The sequence below is a fragment of the Penicillium mononematosum genome (assembly GCF_028829835.1).
Source record: "Penicillium mononematosum strain IBT 11891 chromosome Unknown utg000005l:1.0-9366267.0:1.0-9372171.0, whole genome shotgun sequence".
Classification (NCBI taxonomy): Eukaryota; Fungi; Ascomycota; class Eurotiomycetes; order Eurotiales; family Aspergillaceae; genus Penicillium; species Penicillium mononematosum.
The window spans coordinates 1,732,121-1,746,305 of record NW_026643275.1 but is presented as its reverse complement, the minus strand read 5'-3'; the positions used below and the strand labels follow the sequence as shown (position 1 = coordinate 1,746,305).

The 14,185-nt window shown below is 48.0% G+C and overlaps 5 protein-coding genes across 5 annotated transcripts; 1 reads left to right on the top strand and 4 right to left on the bottom strand.

Annotated features, from left to right (window-relative positions):
• Positions 1 to 172: 172 nt before the first annotated feature.
• Positions 173 to 3,646, bottom strand: N7519_008751 (ankyrin repeat and protein kinase domain-containing protein; the record flags this gene model as incomplete). Its single annotated transcript, XM_057295525.1, has 4 exons — positions 173 to 2,074; positions 2,136 to 2,859; positions 3,230 to 3,495; positions 3,560 to 3,646. The coding sequence occupies 4 exons, from the start codon at positions 3,644 to 3,646 to the stop codon at positions 173 to 175; spliced, it is 2,979 nt and encodes a 992-aa protein (XP_057143407.1).
• A 1,865-nt stretch (positions 3,647 to 5,511) lies between these two features.
• N7519_008750 (Haloacid dehalogenase/epoxide hydrolase) lies at positions 5,512 to 6,225 on the bottom strand (the record flags this gene model as incomplete). The annotated part of the gene is made up of 1 exon (XM_057295524.1): positions 5,512 to 6,225. One exon carries the CDS (start codon positions 6,223 to 6,225, stop codon positions 5,512 to 5,514), a length of 714 nt encoding a protein of 237 aa, XP_057143406.1.
• Positions 6,226 to 6,759: 534 nt separating this feature from the next.
• Positions 6,760 to 7,950, bottom strand: N7519_008749 (Alcohol acetyltransferase; the record flags this gene model as incomplete). The annotated part of the gene is made up of 1 exon (XM_057295523.1): positions 6,760 to 7,950. The coding sequence occupies one exon, from the start codon at positions 7,948 to 7,950 to the stop codon at positions 6,760 to 6,762; it is 1,191 nt and encodes a 396-aa protein (XP_057143405.1).
• Positions 7,951 to 8,699: 749 nt separating this feature from the next.
• N7519_008748 (fungal specific transcription factor domain-containing protein) lies at positions 8,700 to 11,286 on the top strand (the record flags this gene model as incomplete). Its single annotated transcript, XM_057295522.1, has 6 exons — positions 8,700 to 8,785; positions 8,849 to 8,880; positions 8,930 to 9,325; positions 9,377 to 9,465; positions 9,550 to 10,160; positions 10,230 to 11,286. The coding sequence occupies 6 exons, from the start codon at positions 8,700 to 8,702 to the stop codon at positions 11,284 to 11,286; spliced, it is 2,271 nt and encodes a 756-aa protein (XP_057143404.1).
• A 549-nt stretch (positions 11,287 to 11,835) lies between these two features.
• On the bottom strand, positions 11,836 to 13,530 carry N7519_008747 (uncharacterized protein; the record flags this gene model as incomplete). Its single annotated transcript, XM_057295521.1, has 2 exons — positions 11,836 to 13,402; positions 13,460 to 13,530. The coding sequence occupies 2 exons, from the start codon at positions 13,528 to 13,530 to the stop codon at positions 11,836 to 11,838; spliced, it is 1,638 nt and encodes a 545-aa protein (XP_057143403.1).
• Between the last annotated feature and the right edge of the window lie 655 nt (positions 13,531 to 14,185).

The window sequence follows — 14,185 nt, the reverse complement described above, 5'->3', positions numbered from 1 at the left end:
GAAGAGAATATATTTGAGAATGTGAATATGCAGATGGTGTCTTTTGTCAATATCAATGAAAAGAAAATGTGCATTCGCAGTCGAATCCTTCAAAATCGAACGATATCGCTGGGGGGATATAAAACCGGAGGTAACGTATAAACGAGAAATGAAAAATTGTACCATCGAAAAGTCAATGCCCCGGAACTGGATGTTCTCTCTTAACATTTTTGAGCAATTTTTTGATGTGCTTAAAGGTTCCATGCGGTACGGAGTAGCCCACTGGAAGGGTTGCACCCGCACCGACAAGCGCCCTGACAACCAGGAGGTTGTTTTGCATCACAGCAATTTCTAAAGGACTCGTCTCCAAAGGGGTTCCTGCACCGTACGTCCTTTTTGCACTCGCTCCTCCATCTAAAAGTGCCTTGAACTTCCTTCCCCACAAAGAGTCTGGCTCCAAAGATGTACATGAACCGTCCAGCGCGAGGCGGATGTGCATCAACATCGGCGTCACATATGCTACCGGTTTTGGTGGATTCCCTCCACTGTCGAGCGGTATATTGGGCGGAAGCTGATCGAAGATCATCTTGTACTTGAAAGCCCCGATGACATCTTCTTTAGCGTGATTACCAAATTTCACCGCATAATGTAGGCAGTTCAGCTTTTGTTGTTGCACGCAGATTCTGTGGTCTGCACCCCGTTCCAGAAGCAATGAGATCACACCGGTGTGACCAAGGAAGGCAGCTTGCATGAGCGGAGTCTTATCACCGCACAGTTCGCTCAACAAAGTATTGGTGTCGGCGTTTGAATCAGGACCAATATTAGCATCGATCACAGCTTCCACAGTATCGACGTCGCCCTTGCAAATTGCAAGATAGAGCGGCGTTTTCCCTTTAGACGAAGGGGCGCGCACGTTCAAATTTCGATTGTGGAATTTCCGCTGATATTCGGAAAGTGCTTTGATCTTAGCAGGGCTTGTCACTTCAATAGCATGGATCAAAGGCCTTTCACCCTGGTCGCACTGTTCCACGTCAACATTGCCTCGCAGAGCTTGGCGGACATTGTCGATGGTCCCGGACTTTATGACAGTAACAAGAACACCCACTCCTTCCACTGGTGCGGACGGGTGAGGTGGGTCGATACCATGATCGGTTCCCTGGTAGGTCTCAGTACTGGCTGGGGAATGGATTGACATCCTTGATGATCCGCTTGAATGAAGTGCATGTAAATCGCTTCGAACTTCATGTGCCGATGAGCGTTGATGGTAATCTATCTGAAGCATTGAGCGAAGAAGCTTCTGCATTTTCTCAAGGAAACCAAGGTTATGAGTAGTGTGATATTGGGCTGGTAAACTCTGAAGCCAAGATTCGATGCTCGGATGCAGAGCAGGAGGATCCTTTTGATAGAAAGAATCGTCGAGGACGCGGCCGACCAGTGGCTTTCTTCGACTTTCGTCAAGTTCTGCCAAACTCGCAGGATCAAGACCCAAGGCGAAAACGCGCACTAGTATGCACCCGAACGACCAGACGTCGCTCCTTCGTTGGGTACGGGGCTCTGGTGCCTGGTATGCGCCACCTTTTGGAGAATGATCATTCAAACTAGTCGTGTATCCTGAGCCTCGCCTCCTAGTTTCCGACAGAGCACGCCTTGCTACTCGTGAGACACCGAAATCGGAAATTCGCCAAACTCCCGTAGAAGAGCCCTCGCGCTTGAAGACCAATACATTTCGGGGCTTGAGATCCGCATGACAAATTGCTAGCTGGCGAAACTCCTCCCATTCGCTTTCGAGTTGGAGATTTTCGTGCAGGAAATGAATGGCAGAGGCAACCTTTCTGGACTCCGCGATTAGATCGTCCAGGAGAGGTGCAGGTGGAGTAGATTGCATTTCTCTGTAACCTCCGGCCAAGAAATCTTCCAAATCTATGTCCGCCCATGGCATGATGATGTTCCATTCATTTCTAATTTTAAATATCGCAAGATTAGAAACGATTTGCTTGTGACTGGACAGGCTTGATCGGAGAAGTTTCAATAGTCTCACTTCAAGGTCAGAATTTGCCCTGGGGAAGAAGCGCTTTCGGGCGACGATGAGTTTGACCTGCCCGAAAAGGAGACCTGTGAGCGACCAGCCGTATTAAGTCATGTACTATGGAACTTACTGGATGAGGTGCCTTTGGTATACCAATGTCATCGCTCAAATGGCCCAGGATGATATGGTTCGGAGGTATGATCTCCTTGGTCACTTCTCCGTAGCCACCCTGTCGAAGCACATGGTCCTCCCGGAAGAGCGGTAACCGGTAGTTCTCTCCATAAGAGTCTTCCTCATCTTCCCCATCTGCCTCATTGTCGTTCAAAACAACTGGAAAGTAACTCCACCTATGAGTCACGAAGTGGCCCGCCAGGTTGGTATCCCGAAGGAAGGAGTCGCGCTCAAGTTCCTCTCTGGTGAAGTCGAGGATGTTTTTGTCGCGGCGACGATCGGCGACATCATCATCTGGCGGGAAGAAAATTTGTCGGAACCTTGACCATCCCGACCAATCTCGAGGAACGACACCGGTGAGTATGGATATCGTACGCAATAAGCCCTCTCGAGCTACAGCTATGTCTGATCTACCCAGACTTGGATCTTGGGTCTTCAGAAACTGTTCGAGCCGATCCCCGACCCATATCTTTTGGACACTTTCATACGGAATGAATGCCTCTGGTGTGTTGTAATGGTATGTCTCTTTCTTGAGATCGCTCTGGATATCCTCGAAGCTCATTTGACTGGCGACCAACAAAAAGACGAGCAAAGGCAGCGTACGAGTAAACTTGATGGGCGTAGTTCGACTATGTTGATTTTCGCTTGTTCGAGGAAAAGGGTGTGGTGTGGAGATGTGGAAGCTAGAGCGATTGAGAGAGATAAACATCAGCAGGGACAACTGCAAGGTGCTTTCATTTTATAGCAAGCTCAGCCTCTATTTCCGATGATTGTCTGCCAAGGTTCTGGTTGCGGCGCAGTATCGAGGCATCGCGTGGTCACCGCCAGCTCAAGTAGGTGAGTTTCTTTTGTCTGGTTGCCTCGTTGCCTCTTCACCTTCAAGTCAATAAAATAACAAGTTGGGAAAACAAGTCGACATTTCAGCCTCGAGAATTGGGAGAGTGCGGGGAAGTTCCAAATTGCGGAGTAAGACCGGGGTATTTCATATTTAGCTAACGCAGCACACATTATCGGTATAAACTAAAAGTACTATTTATTCAGATCTATGCGAACTGTGAAAACGCAGTCTCAAAAGCCACCAGAAGAGGAGCGATATGAGCTTCTTCGAAGATCAGCATAGGGCCCAACCGAACAGTTTGGACACCGCAGCTGCCGATATTGATGCCCAACTCGCGCATCTTCTTCAACAGATTGCTTGAGTCAGGCGTGTCAAAGGCAATATATGTGCCATTATTCTTGTCACGGAAATTCTGGATCCAGTTGGGGTACTTGGCTGCCAAAGTAGCGAGACTGTCGTAGAGGACTACACCAACTTGAGCCTGTTGAGGAAAGGATAGTGTTAGATATAACAGGCCTTCATCGGACAATAAGGGCGAGGCTTACCGTCTTTTCGACCAGCTTCTTGCTAAGAATCTCGTTCTCGTCAATGACGGCATTGCAGATAATGATTCGGGCGCATCTCCCATCCATCTGGTTACCGTGGTCAGCTTATCTTATTCTTCACAAGTATCATGGTATTCCCCTTACCAGTTCCCAATGCCCTTGTCATAATCAATGACCATCTGCACAGTGCGGACATTGATGACAGCATCTAAATCCTCTTTGGTTCTGTGCGTCGCAGGTCCATGGACTGCTGTGCGCGTTGAGGGCGTGGCGGGTTCAGATACAACAGATATGATGAAAATGAAAAGGAAAGAAGAGAAGTAAACACAAAGAGATAACAAAGATCTGTTATCGATATTGTCTGGAAAGAAAAACCCCTAGGGCAGTGACTTGGTGCGTTTATATGCGCGTTGATGCACATAGCCAACCGAGCGGACTGGGTAGACAACCTGAAAGCCGGGGGAAACAAGAGAAGAAGAAACCTAAGGATTTACACAGATTAAGGAATAATATTGCTTGTAAATGAGTGCAACCTGCCGATCTATATTCTAAATATTGTCCACATACAGATGGCCGGGTGAGTGTACCCGGGAGATTTATTCATGTTGATACCCGAACATATTGTCTTTTCAGCTTAATAACACCAGTTATTACGTGTTCTTTGAATTTATTTCTCTTCTTTACTGTTAATATCATCCAAAGGCTCGGGTTCTGTTGGTGTTTCTATTATATCATATGGTGCACCAAGAATGTGCCAGGTACTGGACCCTCACTGTGTGAGATCGTAGGCCAAGGGCTCACCACTGCTCATACAGTGTTTGTCCAATTCCATACTAGTTGTCTTCCACTTTAGCTTTATTTGCTCCAAGCATATGTTTCTATACAGGGTAGCGAAGCGCATTAGAAACACGCATTTGTATAGGGATAAGAGTGGACAAGGCGATACTAATGCGCGTAAGTCGCCAAGTCGTCCAGGTGCTGTAGGATGAGGTCATTCCAACGCCACAGTAGTCGAGACCTTTTGCGTACTGGCGTATTGCGAAATAAAGGGAATGCATCCGAAGCTGCCCTGATGGCTCTCTCGGTGTCTTTTGTGTTGAATTGTGGTCATGTTCCGATGACCTTGTTGGTGGCTGGATCTGATTATCGGTTGTCAAAACCTTAGCTACATGGGCTGTTTACAATTTCACTTACCAGTAACCTCCAAAAGGTCTTGCCCGATTGGGCCTCAACCCTTTCACCGTTGATGTGGCATTTTCCAATGAACAGAGACTTGTCTCGCAACTGAAGCAATAGGTCAGCATTGGAACCTCCGCTCAGAGTGATATTAAAAAAAGGAAAAAAAAAGATTCCTTGACTTACTTGTGGCACGGTATGAGTAATGGCGAAGGCGAAGTGAAAACCGCGGAAGGTTAAGGCCGACGAGACGCATGCAGTATCTACATAGGTAGAAATGTGTGAGATGCCTTATATCTGAAAAAAGAGGAAGATGCATGTTTGTTTATATTTATAATTTACATTAGACATCTCTTGACGCTACATGCTACCAGGGAGATGGAGGAGGAAGAAACTCTTCGTATGCAAACTAGCAAAGCAGGGCCTTTAGTCCTGGACTCGGGTACATGTACCCGGCGAGTATGAGTGGCGATGTCACCGGCAGAACACCACGCGGATCATTGTCGGTAACTGTCAAATATTCGCACTTATTTGGACAGATTAAATTTCTTTTTGCACACTAAGGTACCTTTCTGTTTCAATTTGAAATCGACAATTCCCGTGCAGGAGATTACAATGAGGTTTCGAGCCCATAAGAATATTAGCAGAATGCGGACAGCTATTTGGGATACATTATGATGTAAAGGTAGAGTAGTACAAGCAATCCACTCAGTGGGCGAAGAATTTGAGCGGGTGAAAGTCTAAGCAGCTAGAGACATCACTTCGTACATCAATATCTATTGTCCGGCCTCATATGCCTTGGCCATGTCGCCCATAGTGTCGAACCGCCAATCGTAAATATTATCCGACAGATTTCCCATCGTGGCACCGGGTCGCTCAATCCAGGCGGACTTAATTCCAATCTTGCTGGCAGGATGATGATCGTGGAACTGACTCTGGGCGGTTTGCAGGACCTGCGAGGGTTCAATGTCGAATGTCGATTTCACAGTTCTCAACATGTATTCGAAATTGCGAATATCGGGCTTATAAGAGCCCACATCTTGAGCAGTGATAACTAAATCGAAGGGGAAGCCCTCTAGACTGCCAGCGTTGGTTTTGGCGAACGATGCACGATCAACATTTGATAGAACAACCAACTTGAAATGCTTGGAGAGACGCTTGAGAGCATCGACAGTATCTGGGAACGCGGGCCAACTGCCGACTGACTCCCCAAATCGGTTGTTTTCCTCCTGAGAGGGGACATCCAGACCGAGACGCTCGGCGAACTTGGGGTGAATAGTGGTCAACAACTGATGGTACGGCATGTCGGGAGTCTTGCTCTGTTGCTCGCGTTCTAGCTCGTGGTAGACGGTGAGAAGATGCTCGCGTGAGAATTCAGCTTTAGTCTTGTCTAAAGTGGGCTGGAATGCAGCGAGAATGCCTCCCTCCCAATCGACCAGGGTGCCGTAGACATCGAAGGAAAGCACGCGGTAGTCAGAAAGTCGAGTCATTGTAGAGATGGGGTTGTAATTGTAATGAAATTAGTGACAAGATAAATGGACAGGTTGAAACTCGCAGAAAGATGGACGTTGCCTTTTAATTTGGCCATTCCGGGTACTGAGACCCGAGGCACTGACATAATAGCGACGGTGAAGCTTGTCGGGATAAACGATAACCTCTGATTGTTCTAGAAAAGAGAATTGTACCGAACTATTTCCTATTTATCTCTTTATTGAGATTATGAGGCTACACATAGAAGACTTACTGTCTACCTTCCTCTTTTTCATCGTGCCACACGAACTTGTAGATTCAAACAGTCTCCACTTATTGTTCTATTATGTATACTGGCGTAATCGAACAGGTCGAGCTATATTTTCATATGAATCGTCGCTTTTGGTTCATTCATTTATAAACAAAGCATGTCTTTTTATACGATGTGGTAAGAACCTACCAAAACTAGAGACTGGATGCTTGAGAACTATATATTCGCATCAACCATTGGATTCCGAGAACAAAATGGTATTCCTAATATCCATTCGATAATCCTACGCAGACAGTGTTAATCTTTCTATCTCGCCCTTGAGAGCCCTTTTGACCCCTTCGATCATGTCGGCTTCTACAGCCCCTTCTTGCCAGGTGAAGCCCAGCACCAATCTTCCATCCCGCCCTGTCACAGCACTGATCTTGATCGCGGCGCTGCAAGCACTAGAGCTCTGGCTGAATAACATACCCTGAATTTGGAAGTTTGATGCTCCCCGCGAAGCAAAACTTGACCCAACGTTGGATAATTCAAATGCACTCCTTCTTTTCCGGCCAAGCTTTTGTAGCATCCAGTGATGCTGGTTTTGAATGAATGCCAAATATCCAACCGGCATGTCACCCCCTTTCCGTGCCATAGCATCCTCGATAGTCACCTTGGTACGGCGAGCCTCATCCCAATTGAAAGATGGCTTTCTGTGGTACGTTGTGGATGTTGATCCGACATAGCAACCCAAAGTGCTCGCGGTGACCGGCTCTGGAAGAAGCTTTCGTAGTGATACTGCACAGTCACCCTGTAGTGTATGATACCTTGACGGAAGAACAGAAAAGATGCAGGTCGCGATGAGCGCTTGAAGTGCCGCCGTGACGGAGGTCCGTTCTTTCTTGCTCAGTGCAATGAGGGCTTCTGTGTCAACGCCAGATAGCCATAAAGAAGAAAAGCGAGTCTTTACAGGCCTGAACTGAGCAGCACCCGTCCAGCTATCGGGAGATGGCTCGGTATAGTTCTCTTGGGATTGGAAGAATTCCTGCGACACAGGGAGTCTATACAAGCCTTCTAGGGGAGGGATAAGGGCAAGAGAAGGACTATAAACCGTATCACTTGTCTCAAGACCGGAATATTGAGCCATATACCCTTCCAGTTCGTCGTGGAACGACAGAGCGCTCCTGGTATCCATAAGTGAATGGTGAAAGATGAACACAAGGCCAAAGCTGTCAGGGCAATTGCTGCTCTCCAGTACGCAAAATCTCCAGAATGGAAGTGTCTTGCTTGGCTGGACCTCGAAGGGGCAATTGTGTTGCTCCTCAAGGACCTTGTCGAGGACCTCTATCCAATCCGAGTTCGGCAAATTCACATCGTCTTTTATGAAGGTCACAATCTCGCTTAGTGTAATCCTAGGAAGACGGACGAAATACGGATTTGGTGTATCAATAGCAAACGGAATGGCCGAAAGTATAGGGTGCTTCGAGATGAGCATCGAGAGAGCGTGAAAGAGGGCCGGTCTGACGGGGACCCCGTTTGGTCGCTTATAGAGAGCTGTCAGGCCCACGTTGAGATACAATCCCAAGTAGCTCCGCGTAGTTGAATATTTTTCCGCATGTCCTAATGACTATCAGCAGTTGAAGATTTAAGGAAGCAGGTATCATTACCCAGCGGCCGGAGTGGCGTAAAGTCAGCTTCGTGAAACACTTGCTCCATAGCGATATATAAAGAAAAGAGCTAAGTATGAAGCTGTGACCAAGTCTGTTGCGATAGTCCTCAAGCAAGAGTCATGCTATTATTTTGCAATGCTGGGGTATTTGGACCTTTTCAGACTCCCGGCCCGGGTACACGTACCCGCGTTCGCCCAAAGCGGCACTTCACATAGCATTTGGCCTCCCCGACTCAAAAACATTGGAAGGTTGTCCGTGTTTTAAAGCAAGTCCGTCGATAAATAGAGATATATTGATCTTGCACATAATGATGGGCAAGATCTGGCTTGGACGTTCCAACTTCTACCAGTAGTCTCTCAAATGTATAAAAAGCAAACACCAAATAATAATTGCAGCCTCCTTCTCGCGAAGGAGATAATTGACCGATGAAACTCGATTTCGATGTATCAAAGTCGCTTACGTCATTTATGCCTAAGGCCAACATTTTAACAATCAACACCACGATGATAGCCGTTGTTCCCCACCAGCTTGGTTTGACGTGCCCGAAACATCGTGGTTCTTGCCCTGTGTTGCAATGACTGGGCCAAGCACCAAGGTACTCAAGGGCAGGCAAAGGCGACCCCGTGTACCTGAATCACTGCGAAAGAGGGCGGCACAAGCGTAAGGACATGCCATTTATTGATCAAGACAATGTTCCAAGAAGGCTAACTGTCGGCACCTCAGATGCTTACCTTGTCGCCAGCATAAAGAAAAGTGTATGGGCCTGTGACCAACTTCCAATTGCACAGTGAGTGACTAATACAGCTGAAAAGGTGGAGGCGGCAATCCTTGTGCTCGATGTCAACAGCATCAAAGGACATGCCGGTTTGAGAGTACCAGGCACCGGCAACTACCGGCAGTCCAGAATGGCCCGTCTGGGTGAGCCTCTATCAAGAACATTGCTCCATCTAGAATCAATAACTGACATTCGTGAAAGTGATGGGCAGCCGTCAGAACGGCATGCCAACGAACTTCAAATGAAGCGAATCATCACTCACTTCTTAGGTGACGTCTCCTTCGAGACCAGCAACCTCCAGAAAATTGCAGACACCCTAGATCAAGGTCGGGATCAGGAGCAGTCGGATGATGATTCAGTTGGTTCAAACGATGCTACCACAACAAATGACTACTCTATAGATCCCCTTTCAACTAGCACAATGCGTATGTCGCTATCCTGAGTTTGATTGTTACCTAGTTGACATGGCTCCAAAGATTATTCGGGGGAGCTGTCCCATTGGAACTTCTCCAGAATGCTCGGACGACGACTGCAAAGTATCGGGGAAAGGACAGGGCAAAGCAAGGTACGCCCAGTCACCCCCGTCATAACTTGATAGCAAGAATTTTGTTGAAATTTGTGGTATACGATGCTAATGAAGAGAATTAAGAGCGTTGATCAGGCAGAAGGTTTCTTTCGGGCCACTGCTCTCCAGTCACCTGGCTCTTGTGTTGCCGTTGCAAAAACATACTTTCCCCCAAGACATATCGCGGAATTCTTGACAAGCGCTTTCTTGAAATTCAGCCAAACGAATTATTTTTACTTTCACGAAGCTACTTTCCGCGAGAAACTGGACTTCTACTATGCCACTGAGCACCCACTCTCGATCAATGATGCTGGTTGGATATGCACTCTTCTCATGACTTTTGCAATTGGCACACAGTTTGCCCATATGCAGACCAAATCGATACCTGGTAGTAGTGCCTCTGCTACTGAAACTAGTCCTGATGATCAAATCGGATTGGAACTCTATCGGTTTTCGTGTCGGCTCATTCCGGATCTTGTGACGGTTGCAAGTGTGGAGACTGTTCAGGCATTCTTACTTCTGGGTGTGTATACTTTGCCGATAGATACAGCAGGTTTGGCATACGTTTACTATGGCCTTGCAATTAAGATGGCAATTCAAAATGGCATGCACCGCAAGTTATTGGAAGGCAACGTCGCCCCAGAGATTATTGAGGTGCGAAATCGCCTTTGGTGGTCTGCATACTCGCTGGAAAGGTAAGTATTCTGCAGCTACCCCAGAATCTTGAAAAAATGAAGTCCAAACCGTTCTAACTGCTCGGATAGCCGCATCAGTATTCTACATGGTCGTCCCGTGTCTGTGTCTCCTGCCGAAATCGATACCCCCATGCCTGTCGATCTCCCCTCCCTACGACCAAATGAGCAATTAACCAATCTACCCAGCTTCACCGCTACGATCGTCTTAACAAATCATTTGGCAAAGGCTGCGGAAGCAATGAGGTCTCTCCGGCGTTGCCAGAGAGCCAGAAAGAAGAAGTATATTCGGCAACTTGCCGCAACCCGCGATCAACTATGCTCATGGTGGGAAGGTCTTCCCACCGAAACCCACTGCCGAGATCTCACTCCTGCCGGAACATACTTCCGTTGCAACGTGCACCTTGAAATCTACTACAGGACAACGTTGATCTACATGGGCCGTCCTTTCATTATATCCCAAGCAACATCTGGGTCATTCAACCTAGACTCGGCCTCAACCGTTCATGAGGTTCCAGATATTGTGAACACCCTCCGACGTGACTCACTGCATGCGGCACTTCGAGTGATCGAGCTTTGTCAGCTTTTACAGGACACCGTCGGCCTCGCGCGTGTGTCGTACACCGAATTCAATGGGTGCCGGGTTGCTTTATTAGCGCTCATTGCCCACAGCATCAACGAACCAACTAGCAGGATATCCAGCGTCTTGACTCAAGGCATAGGACTTATCCGTCAGATCTGTCCCGGGCTAGAATCCGCGCGATCTGAGGTGGCTGTGATCGAAGCCCTTGAACGGGCAAGACAACGACTGCATAATCATACCCTCGCGGATCAGAGTGGTGAGACAGATCATACAACAGGCTATGATCAATTCAAAGAATGGGCCAGACTTTGGCGAAGTGATCCGTTGGATGGTAGCGATGTCCTCTCCACAAATTTGGACGTGCCCTATGAACAGCGCTCGCCCAACTCTGTTCCTTCTTTTGATGGATTTTTCTCATCTTTCCCCAATGAGCTCGGTGAATTCGCCGCCATTCCGGGGCTAGATTACGACTTATCACTAGCCCAGGAATGGTTGGGTGGCCCTCAACCTGAAGGATCTGAGTGGATCATGAATCAACCGCTCTGAAGGTTGAGTCCTCCAATACGACGCATAATAAGCCGTTCTTGAAGGCAGATGGACGCATCCTGACAAGGTGCGCATCAGACTTGATGTTGCCCCTTTTGTTGTACAGGATCTTCTGTACTTTCTGTACTTAGACTTTGTCTTCCCAATGCTACGAGAGACAAGTTCTGAGGTTAGCATGAAGCGGTCAATTTACTCCTCTTCTTTTCGAGGAGATAACAACTACAAGACCGTTTGCAAAGTGCCACCTGAGTACACAAGCACGTGCTATGTACATGTATGCATCTTGACCTCAATCGACAAACACGAGGTAAATGGTAAACAACCACATATCCGGAATTAACCCGTCAAGTGTGCAGTTCTATACGTGGAGACATCACTTGCAAAGCACCGGGTATACTCCGTACCGCAGGCTCGCAGGCGTAGTACGAAATAAAAGCTTTTTGTGAAATATTTCTTCGCTTTTCTAATTGAACAAGAAGGGAATTTATCTCACGCAACCAGCATCAAGTCAACCATTCCTGCGGGCATCTCTTCCATTCGACGAAAAATTCACATCCCTACGGCCCTGTAGGCGCGGATACACGACCAACCAGTCATACATTTCGAAGATCCAATCAAATTATCTAGGGACATATTTGCATCATTGGCTTCTCCTAAGACCGTCCCGGCCGTATGTACCATGCGCCTATGCCGCTGGCTAACTTGAATATTGTGTAGGATATGGGCTGGTGAGAATGGATCTTCTGGCAAATCACCCAAGTAAGGGCTAGCTTCTAAAGTGAGGTTGTGTTGTGCGAGAAGATCACGTTTCAGTACTTCCTCTGCCAAAAGTGCGACCCAATTGGAATCGAATGGGCCTTCGCGATGCGGCCAGCAGTGTAGGAGTCTGATAGCGCGCCACCGCACGCGATAATCAATGCAGGCAATGGAGGCATGATAAAGAGGCCCAATGACGCCAATGTCCACGGTGAAGGTGGGACGTGTGGGGAATTTCTTCAAGATCGCTTCCGCGAGGCAGACGACGGCCTCGAGGTCAGACGTGTAATGAACCAGTGCTGCACTGTTCTCTCCAAGGACACAGGTTCGTATGGATGTACTTAAGCTGAGACACTGTAGATAGATGATATCGGCGCTTCGTTGCTCTTTGTGGGTCAAGCATGCATAGAATTCGCGGTAGAAGATCTCGTAGACACGCACGAACTCACTGAACCGAGACCAGACCTGGAATTGCCGCGGGAGGATTACGTTGTAGTTTTGCGCGATCTCTTCATCTTTCATCCCCATGCATGGCGCAATAAAGCCATGTCCAGCACTTAGAATTGGCTCAAAGGCATCTCTTGCCTCTTTCACATTGTTGAACATCGTAATGGGTTTCGGGTTGGCTGGCAGGGCATCGATGCAGAGGAGAGGGCCGCCGACCCCAAAGTGCGCCGAAAGAATATCGAGGTGCGCGAAGGCAGCGACAAGACACCGTTCGATTCTTCTCTCGCGTGGTGTTGGTGCGACGAGTTCTCGGTCGGCCTGGAGTTCTTGGAGAATGCGAAGGCCACTTTGGAGATGGTTAAGCGCGCTGTCGTAATGCCCCCAGAGCAGGTCAGAGAGGACAAATAACAAGCAGCAGAGCAAGGTTACATTGCGTAAGGTTGGGTCATGAGAGGCATGACGGCGCGTGAGAAGGTTGAAAGCGCGTCCCAGTTGGTCTTGTGCAAATAGAAGCAAAGTGTTTTCTGGTTCAAAGGGAATGTCTGCCGCTAATGGCATCCCCTTGGCCTCAGTATCCTGGTGAATTGCACTGAGGGCGACTGCCGCGTGGAATACCGCTGGGTCCGACTGGCTCATCTGCAAGACCAGGTTTTGCCAAAGCGAGGATTCGAAGAATTCCAGGAAAGTGGGCACTGTATGGTGTTGAAAGAAGGAGAAGCAGCGCCGCTCGTCAGATGTCATCACCCAACGAAAGCCGTTTCCCACATGGGCGGAGATGCTTGCTGATACTAGGGCTTTCATAAATGGTTGGCCACCGACCGGCAGTCGATGCACGTAGCCATCGCAAATTCGCCCGGTCGAGTCGCAATTTTGACAGCTCCCTGGGGCTTCATCGCATTTGACATGACGAAGCCTATAATCCGCAGTTAGTGATCGACAGCCTTCTTCCAACATTGACTTCCAAACTCACCGACAGGTGCGACAACCAGTCCTGGATTTCTTTCCGCCGGTTCGACGTCTACGAACTGGGATAGTATTCATTATAAAAGGGTATAATATGAGGACTTGGACTTCGATATGCAGTGATCTTACTCAAGCTCATCATGGATACTGTAGAGGCAAAAAAGTGTGACCGGAGCGGTCACGTCTCAGGGGGCGATGCGGCTGTTGACGCCCCGCATCTCGGACAGATCGCGGCCAACTTTTGATTTGGCACTTCTCTCCACATTCTTAGATCTCGAGTTTTCGGCAATACGGGGCTCCACGCGACGGGATATTGGTCAGGACAGTTCCGAATGTAGTGTGGATTTGGTATAACCCACGTTAGGATTCGGAGACTGTACACACACTCTTATTACCTACATCAAATGAGCCTAAACAGATTCTGGTAAGAAATTCCACACAGGAAAAAGGGGTATCCTGAAAGAGGGCACTATTGTGCTTGTGGGATATTCATGTGGAGATCTCTCAAACTTTGCGCAGTGTCTCTTACGGGAGAACAAGCCCATTCTTCCGTTTGAGTATCTATCTAGTAGCCTCCAAGGTCAAGAGGGGGCGTAAACTTCAAATAGCGAAATCTTCGGCTTGGGTATCCAGCATAAATCGTGTCCACTGGGCCCCAACATATCAGCCGACCGTACACGTAGTGATTGTCTTCCCGAAAATATACTCCGTATGTGGATAGGCAATTGGGATA